At 32.2% G+C, this 10,173-nt stretch overlaps 1 protein-coding gene across 6 annotated transcripts in view; it reads left to right on the top strand.

Annotated features, from left to right (window-relative positions):
- The window catches only part of LOC109717441 (pollen-specific leucine-rich repeat extensin-like protein 1), a 10,224-nt gene extending 1,032 nt beyond the window's left edge, over positions 1 to 9,192 (top strand). The window contains exons 3-9 of one of the 6 annotated variants that reach the window (XM_020243233.1): positions 2,538 to 2,609; positions 3,167 to 3,271; positions 3,370 to 3,438; positions 4,735 to 4,779; positions 5,349 to 5,403; positions 8,606 to 8,698; positions 8,783 to 9,192. In XM_020243233.1, the coding sequence (XP_020098822.1) occupies positions 2,538 to 2,609; positions 3,167 to 3,271; positions 3,370 to 3,438; positions 4,735 to 4,779; positions 5,349 to 5,403; positions 8,606 to 8,698; positions 8,783 to 8,816 (473 nt within the window). In that variant the 3' untranslated portion in view covers positions 8,817 to 9,192. Of the gene's footprint in view, positions 1 to 2,537; positions 2,610 to 3,160; positions 3,272 to 3,369; positions 3,439 to 4,734; positions 4,780 to 5,246; positions 5,404 to 8,605; positions 8,699 to 8,775 lie in introns of those variants that run through there. The other 5 variants (XM_020243231.1, XM_020243232.1, XM_020243234.1 and 2 more) reach the window with 5 other exon arrangements.

Raw genomic sequence — 10,173 nt, 5'->3', positions numbered from 1 at the left:
TATATATATAAATAAATAATTATATATGTAATATATATTTTTATTATTTGATTTTTAGTAAAAAAATATAAAGTCCAGCTCAATTATAAAAAGACTTATTTATATATAAAATTTCAACTATTAGATCAAAATTTAATGAGTAAGATTTTATAAATTTATATATCCAATCTAATTCATTTAGGTATCATTTGGTTCGGGGATATGTAAAAAGTGGCTATTCCAGGGATAGATATAAATTGAGATATAAGCGGGGATTAGATCAATTTTGTGTTTGGATGAAAATTTGGTTATTCTTGGAAATAAAACAAATAGTGTTTGGTTAGATAAGATGGAATAAGAAGGATAGTGAGTTTTATAAATAAAAAGTAATGATTTATCCTCTTATTATATTTGAATTTAAATTTTTAAATTTATATTTTAAAATTTAAAATTTTAAAATAAGAATAGGGGTGGGAACAATTAATAAAAATAATTTATTATAATAAATTTATAAATTTTTTAAAAATTCTACTTAAAATTAAATTTAATAAAAAAAATTATTATAATATTTAAATATAAATAATATGTATTAGCATAGTACAATTCATAATTTTAAAATAAAAATAATATATTATAATATATAATATGAGTCCGGCTGAGATACTATCGACAGCACCAAGGATTTGATATTTTCGAGTTTTCTACCGTTAGATTTAACACTTTGATTATTTTTACCCGATAGATTATACTATTGAACCAACCACCCACTTAACTCTAGAGGGCCCATATCATCCTAACTGCATATTTTTCAATCCCAGGGCTAAAAAACTAATAGCACCAACAGTTTGGTACTATTGATAATATTCCAGCCTAGTTCTATATAACATATTATATTTATATAATTTAATTTTAATTCAATTATAATTATAATTAAGTATGAAATTAAGCATTAGAATAGCGCTATTCCATTATTTTGGTGGAATAGCAAATCCCTTGCTATTCCAGAATAATCGAAAATAGCAAGGTTTGACCGGGATAAAATATTCCGGTCAAATTTCATCCCGTTTGGCGGAATAGCGGAAATAACTTTCATTATTCTTGCTTTCCCGTACCAAACGGGGCCTAAAGGACTAAATTATAAATTAATAGTGTGTGGAGATAGAGTGAGAGAGAGCGACTTTCACTATACAAGAGCAAAAAGATAGAAAAAATAACAAATTGAAGAAATGCTGGTATTTTTCTCACTCTTAATTTTTCTTATTTCCAATCGGTTAGTGTCACGCCCCGGATGTCTAGTTCCCCGAGCACGCCGACAAATCCGCCGTATACAAAGAAATTTTCTCTGAATACGAAGCGACAGCTGTACCTGTAAATCAAACGCTACTACGAACAGTAGTAGAGAGCTGCTAAAAAAACAGAAGATAAACAAACTGAGTTTCATATACCTAGTCCAAATCCAAAATACAGAGCTACTCGCACTGGCGAGTTAAGTCTACTATGTACAGAAACTCGAAACAAAACATCTACTTGCAGTAGGGGCACCTCTAGCTCAGCACGACGGGTAGGGCTCTAACTCGTGACGCCCTTGCCTCGATCCTGATCCGCGGAAGGCGCAGCAGCCGGAACCTGTGNAAAAAAATTTAAAAAAATAAATAAATAAACAAGGGTACTACAGTTAGTATGTGAGCTTTTCAAAAATTTTGAGTTTCGATTATTTTTTACTAGAATAAAAAAAAGCCAGCCGTATCCCGTGTATCGAGCCATATCTGATATTTTTCTATTGTTTAAAAATGCCAGATATTGGTTCAATCCCGTATCATCACATATCGGGCGCATATCAATATCTAATATGTATTTGAATTTGAATTATTCGTGCTTGTTGACTTTTGGCAATAATTGATGTCCAAAATAATGGTTGTATAAAATTTATAATTATAATTTTTTTATAGGGTTAATTTCATACAAATCCCTACAATCATATTGAATGACAAATATATCCCTACAAAGTTTAATTTTCATATGTTCGTCCTTACAAAGTCCTGATATTTTCAAATATATCTATATCGTTAGAATCCGTTAGAAAAAATTACTTAACCATAGATTAAATACTTAATCTTGATTAGTTTTTGATATTTTTATCCCTCTTATATTATACTGTTATGATTTTTGAAGGGACATATTTGTGATGGCAAAATTGAAAATATAAACGGTTCTCTAACAGTAACAAATCAGAGGGATATATTTGAAAATATTAGAACTTTTGTAGGGATAATATATAAAAGTTGAATTTTATAAAAGTATATTTGTCATTCATGATGTTTGAAGGAATCTATATAAAATTAAGCCTTTTTTATATATACACCCTTCATATCACCCTTAGATCACCTTTTAAATATTAGGCGTAGTTCATAAGAACTTACTGTGCACCAATGCCATTAGATTACAGTTTTTTGCAATTTTTTTTTTTTTAACAAAAGTTTATTCTAATAGCTCGCACCAGCTCTCATTAAACTTTCGTTCATCTCTTTCGGTTAACTGGTTATGCTAAATTGCATCAGGACCAGACCATGAACGTCAATCACATCGTGGTCGTCGGGCCGTCCGGACTTCTTCTCCTCCTCCCGACAACGGTTACGATCGCTGCTCTTGCTTCTTCTCCTCCCCTTTCTTCGCTGTATTATGATAGCGATCGATTAAATTAATTTAGGATGCCAATGCATGGTTCTTTTTTAACCTTCTACTTTATCCAGTGCATTAGTTTTAGACAAGTTTTCAATAATTAAATTCCTACATCAGATGTTTAATAGTCAAAAATACATTATTAGATGTGTTTTATAACAATCAAAAACATATATCATGCCTATTTCTAATTAATCAAGCAATGCTCTTTTCTGCGTGTCGTTGATTTTTGGCCATGCATACTTGATGTCCAGATCACAACGGTCGTAAAAATTATAATTATAATCACTTATTTATATCTACACCCTTATAACTCGAATTTGGTTTTAGTTTTGAAGTGATTGATCATAAAATATACGGTGCAGTACATAAATTATACCTATATATATATAACAGTGTCATTGGAATATCTAAAGCTAGGCTCGCACCAGCCCTCACTGGGGAGCATCGATCCCATTCAAGCTTTGTTCATGTCTTTGCGCTAACTAGTTATGATGAACAGCACCAGGTTGTGGTCTTGCAAAATATGATTCGAATCCACCGCAAGAACAACAGCGAGGCGTGACTACAGCAAGCAATAAAAAAGAACCCCCGGTTAAAGGAAGAGCTTCTGGTCTCTCTCTCTCTCTCTCTCTCTCTCAAAATTACTGCGTGCATGCATGCATGAAATAACAGTAACCCTAACAACACATGCTGGTCCTTGTCTCACAGATCCAAAAAGACCAAAGCAGGGAGAACCAAATGGTCATCAAAATCATCGTACTGCGCCGCCAACGCAGGGTTCTTTTTAACCTATTACTGTTCATTTGGATATTCTACTTTACGCATATATCCCTTCCGTTACACTAGCTTTAGATAATTTTTCAATAATTAAATTCCTACAACAGAGGTTTAATAATCAAAGTTAATTAAATTATTAGATGTGTTCTATAACAATCAAAACACAACACCTATTTCTAGTTAATCAAACAATTCTCTTTTTTAATATGCCGTTGAATATGTTACACAGTTATGGATACAGGGATTCGGATACACCACACGGGATACAGTAATATGTAGGCAATTCCTTAAAAACTCTAGAATACGATACGTAGGATATATTGAATAAATTATTATTCCAAATATATTTAGTTATATGTAAATTATATGTAATGATCTGATATACATTAAGCTTATACAATTGTTCTAGATTAATTTGTTAAAAAAAAAATAATAATAAAACACAACCATATGAAATAATAATTCAAACACAATCGCATGAGTTAATTATTGGGTTTTATTATAGAAAACAATAATAAAAAATTAAACAATATGCTAACATTTCAATAGAAAATAGAAAACAAAAATCATTCTCTCTATGTGGCACTTATTGATTAAAACTAAGTTGGCAAGTTAGATAAAAGAAAGTAAAAGTAAACAGTAAAGGACTAAATTATAAATTAATAGTGTGTGGAGATAGAGTGAGAGAGAGCGACTTTCACCATACAAAAGCAAAAAGATAGAAAAAATGGCAAATTGAAGAAAGGCGGCATTTCTCTCATTCTTAATTTTTCTCATTTCCAAACTGTTAGTATGTGAGCTTTTCAAAAGTTTTGAGTTTCGATTATTTTTTACCACATAAAAAAAAAGCCAGCCGTATCCCGTGTATTCGAGCCATATCCGATATTTTTCTATTGTTTAAAAATACCAGATATTGGTTCAATCCTGTATCATCACATATCGGGCGCATATCAATATCCAATATGTATTCGATATGAAAATGACATGAAAGTTAAAACATCCGTGCTTGTTAACTTTGGGCAATAATTGATGTGCGAGATAATGCTCGTATAAGATTTATAATTACCATTTTTTATGTATACACCCTTTAGATCACCCTAGATCACCGTTTAAATATTATGTGTTGTTCATAAGAACTTACTGTGTACCAATGCCATTAGATTACAGTTTTTTGCAAATTTTTTTCTTAACAAAAGTTTATTCTGATAGCTGGCACCAGCTCTCGATCATAGGGGACCGCCCCATTAAAGTTTTGTTCATGTCTTTGGGTTAACTGCTTATGCTAAATTGCCTCAGGTCATGGTCGTCCGGCGGTCCCGACTTCTTGTCCTAAAGACAACAGTTACGCTCGCTTCTCTTGCTTCTTCTCCTCTCCTTTCTTCGCTGTATTATGATAGCGATCGATTAAATTAATTTACGATGCCAATGCATGGTTCTTTTTTAACCTATTACTGTTAATTTGGATCTTCTACTTTATCCAGTACATTGGTTTTAGACAAGTTTTCAATAATTAAACTCCTACAACAAAGGTTTAATGATCAAAATTACACTATTAGTTGTGTTTTATAACAATCAAAAACATATATCATGCCTATTTCTAATTAATCAAGCAATGCTCTTTTCTGCGTGTCGTTGATTTCTGGCCATGCATACTTGATGTCCAGATCACAACGGTCGTAAAAATTATAATTATAATCACTTATTTATATCTACACCCTTATAACTCGAATTTGGTTTTAGTTTTGAAGTGATTGATCATAAAATATAAGGTGCAGTTCATAAATTATACCTATATATATATAACACAGTGTCATTGGAATATCTAAAGGCTCGCACCAGCCCTCACTGGGGAGCATCGATCCCATTCAAGCTTTGTTCATTTCTCTGCGCTAACTAGTTATGATGAACAGCATCAGGTTATGCTCCTGCAAAACGTCAACGGGATCCACCAGCTGTTGCTCCTATGTAAGTAACAAAAATTTTATGAGGATCCTACCCATGGTGAAATGGTCTACTCTCTATTGCGTTTCGTTTAGTATGAACAGGCGACGCTTGAATTTAAAGCCCCTTTGAATGGTGATTAGAATATCTCACCATGGGAAGGCCCTTAATTGATATTTTGTTATGGAGATAATATAATATGATATCATGGGTATATTTGTAAATATGTGTCTGCAAGTAATGCGTTAGGGATGTCAATGGGTATGGATATCCGAAATTTTATCCGAACCCGAATCCGAATAAAACGGATATATCCAATGGATATGCATATGGATTCGGATATAGATATAAAAAATAGAAACCCGACAGATATGAATTCGGAAATGGACTTTGATTGTACCCGACCCGAACCCGAACCCAAATTTATTTTGTATTATATATATATATATATATATATATATATATATATATATATATATAAATTTGATGTTATATTTGAATTTGTATTTTAAAAATTTAGATTTAATATAATATATTTTGAAATATTGAAAAAAAAATAATTGTTTCGGGTTCAAATTTTCTGGCTCGGGTGTTTGGGTTTCGGATTTTTGGTCGGGTTCTTGTTTGGATATGGATTTTTAAAATCCGTCGGGTTCGGATTCGGGTCTCGGGTTTGGAGTCGGGTTCGGGTTCGGGTTTTTAAAAATCCGCCCCGAATCCGATCCGTTGACATCTGTAGGTGGCATCCACAAGCTTTCATAACATATCGGCCAAATTGCATCTTTGGTTCCAGAAGTTTGAGGCACGTGACACTTTAATTTTATTCCTCAAACTTTAATTGTAGTAGATAAATATTAAATTGTCCTTGTGTAGTTTAGCTCATTTTTAATTTGCCGTCTCGTCAAAAGTTATACTTTGCTATCTTGTGGTTTAAAAAGTTGCACCTTACCCTGCTATGATTTATGATTTAACACATTTTCATTTTGTCACCCTATGATTTTTTAAAAATTTTTACTTTCCACCCAATTTGCATAGATTTTTTGTTGAAATAAAAATTAAACCATAGGGGGCAAAATGCAATTTTTTAGACACGGAGCGACAAAGCGAATATAAGCTGAATCACATGTAAAGACCCAGCCCACTGGCAATAATAACTCGTTGGGCCCAACCAACAGCCCAAAATGCTTAAGCCCGGTTATTATTACTAGTATCTAAATCTCTTATAAATCCAATGACAATCCCATTCCCATCCGATGTGGGATTATTGGGATGTCACAGACTCTCCCCGTTAAGGCCCTGACGTCCTCGTCAGTCCAATCACACACACAGTCCAAGATCACCAGGCGATGTGAGACTCGTCTCGCTAGCCTGTCATCCTGACCCTGGCTCAGCCGAGACTCGCCCCACATGTCCAGCTGGTGAATCGGCTCTGATACCAAATGTAACGACCTAACCCACTAGCAATAATAACTCGTTAAGTCCAGCCAACAGCCTAAAATGCTTAAGCCCAGTTATTATTACTACTGTCTGAGTCTCTTGTAAACCTAATGACAACCTCATTCCCATCCAATGTGGGATTATTGGGGTGTCACATAACATGGGGCAATTTGAAGTTTACCCTTTACGACACGTTAGGTTTCCGTTATATAGCATTACAAATTTCTTCGACATATATAACTAGATATATGAGATTTCTGAATTAGATTACTACTGACGTTACATCACCTTATTTGGTTTAATACAATAAAGTAATGCTGAATTACAGTGTATATAGAATTACTATGTTTGATTTATTTTATAAAATTCGATAACCCTAATAATAAAGTATAAGTCTAGTTCAAAATTGCCCTTTGGTCATATTTGAGAAAATTCTTTTATTGTCTACAAATAATAATTTTATACTAAAATTTATTTTAAAATAATTTAAAATTTGAATTTAAATTTAAAATTTAAAATGTAAAGAAAATATGAAATTTAATATTTTTATTTTAAAATATAAATGTAAAAGTTTAAAAAATTTTAAATTTAAATTTAAATTTGAAATTTAAAATATAAAATTATAGTTATAATTTATAATTTAAGATCTAAAATTAAATTTTAGAATTTAAAATATAAATTAAAAATTTAAAATTCAAAAATTCAAAAATTAAAATTAAAATTTTTAAAATGATGTATTAAAGTTTTTGGGGAGTTGGAGGAATCAAGTTGTAATTTTATATAACATACAAGATAATCCACCATCAGTAATACAAGATACCTGCCCCTTGCTTGATAAATTTTCAGAGTAATACTATCATTTGTAATGCTGTACTGTCAACCAAATTATAGACTGGATGAACCAAATACAGTAGTTCTGACAGAATTACTTGTAATCCTAGCAGGATAATCCGAACCAAACACACCCTTAATTTATTGTGGTTTCTATCTCTAACTGTCAAAGTTCTTTCAATTAAGCCCTACAGTCCAATTTAGCTAGTTGCATGCTGATATCTAGCTATTGTAGGAGTGATGTGCATGGCAGCTTTGTAATCTATGATATGATGATTGTTAAGAAGCCACATTTCTATAATATTAGTATCCGTTCAATAACTGTAGAACTTAATTGTAATAATTTAAAAAGTTTGAGTTGAAAATTACATCAAATAAACTTGAGAACTAGTGTATATATAGTAACACCTCAAAGTTTGAGGATCGGATGTAATACCCCAATAGTGCCAAATTTGATAAAAATGGAATTGTAATTAGATATATAAGAGACTATGAACACTAGTAATAATAATTAGGCTTAAGTATTTTTGGCCGGTGGTTTAGACCCTACAAGTTATTATTGCTAGCAAACCGGATCATTATATTTAGTATCAGAGTCAATCACTAACCGAAAGTGTAACATGAATTTCACCTGTCAAGATGGGAATGACGAATTAAGTCAGGGTTGGAATGTTAAGACTACCGAGACAAGCCTTACATCGTTTGGTAATTTTGAGCTGTGTGTGAGATAGAGTTGTGATTGAATATATAAGAGACCATGGACACCAATAATAATAACTATAGGCTTTTATAAGTGGTATAGATATATATTCTTATTTTTGGTACTCTAGGCTATTTTTCCCCTCCTTTGAGCAAATTAACCTGAGTACATACAAGCTTTTATTTTTGTAATTTTATTTTTTGAGAAGAAAGTAGCATGTTACTGTTTTATTTATTAAGCTGATGAATTTGGCTATAGGAAAGGGGCAACAAACCCAGAGAACAAAAAAAATAATAACGACAAAACTCCGGTTAAGAGCAAGCCCAAGGACAAGGACAAGAAAAAAAGCTGGTACCAAACAACTCTCGAAACGTATTTACTTGACCTGAAACTCTTCCCAACGAACCCTAAACTTTTATTTTTTGTAGTGATCAGGAAGTCGTGGGAAAGGCAGCGTGATTCATGCTGAGGAAAGGAAGACATCTATTCCCATCCTTCAGCTGATTTTCGTTGTGTTTCGTATCTTGCATGGTGATGTGTGTATTTCGTTCAAAAATAATATGCCTTTGTCTTGCGTTGTGATGTGTTAAAACCTATTTTCCACTAGTGTTCACTACCAAGTCAACCTTTTAGAGTACGTAAAAGGATTTTAGAGTCGATATATGCCAAATCCTTTTAGTTGTGTTATGCTCGTTTTGGCTTGCCATGTACGAGATGTATTTCTGCTTTTAGTTTGGTGCTTGCTACATGTATTTGTAATTTGCTGGTATTAGGGGCCGTTTGGTTTGTTGCTTTTCCTATATGTATTTGTACTCTGTTGGTATATATTATGGGTCGTTTGATTCGATGTGATTAAAAACACAATGTAGATAATAATGCATGCAGTTGAAGACAACGTAAAAAAAAAATATATATTTACAATATAGATAAAAACGTATAAAACTTATTTGAATTATGGATTATTTTGAACTGAGTACCCGACCTTTCAAATTTTGATTTAACTATCTAATCTTTCAATTTGCTTGATTTGAATCAGATAATAGCACTTTGAATTCAAAGTTTAAGTTAAGTGCTTACTTTAGTAAATTTCTAATTGTGTAAATTACAGAAAATATACTAACTGAACCAGTAAAAATAAACGATGCGTTCAAACTTTGAAATCAAAGTATCAATTGTTGGGCCTGTCTAAAGTAGCACAACCCAAGAGAGGCCCAACCTTGGCCATTAAAAAAAAAAAAAAAAAAAATCTAAGAGGGCAAATCGCGCAGCTTCTCTCTTTCTCGCTCTTTTCGTCTTTCTCTCTCTCTACAGAATCTATGCATCCCCATCCAACAGGATCCCAGAAAATTTAGAATTCCGGATCACAATCCCATGCCACCCTCATGAATTTCTCGAGATCACTATAGATTTAAAGAAATCTAAATGCAATCATCAAGAATTGGGCTTGGAGCTCTATAAATTTTTATTGAGAGGAGAAACGTGTCCACACCCAGCACATCCACATCTATGAATTACATTGTGAGGGACTAGAACAAAAAATAAAAAATAAAAAAAATAAAGGTGCTGAGGGAGAAGAAGAAGAAGAAAAAGAAGAAGAAAGTTTTTAAAAATATATACATATAATTTAAAAAATCAAAAATATATATATATATATAAAGAGAGAGAGAGAATTATGCTACTATACTATTGATAGTACTAAGCGTTTGTGTCACGCTTCGGATTTCAGCGGAAGTCCGGATTACGTCAACAGACCCGCCGCATGCATAAGAATGTACCTTATACTTACGAAGTATCAATAAAACATGTTCAACAAAATTAACTAAAAT

Source organism: Ananas comosus, linkage group 11 (genome assembly GCF_001540865.1).
Source record: "Ananas comosus cultivar F153 linkage group 11, ASM154086v1, whole genome shotgun sequence".
NCBI classification, from domain to species: domain Eukaryota; kingdom Viridiplantae; phylum Streptophyta; class Magnoliopsida; order Poales; family Bromeliaceae; genus Ananas; species Ananas comosus.
This window is presented reverse-complemented; position numbering and strand designations above follow the sequence as displayed.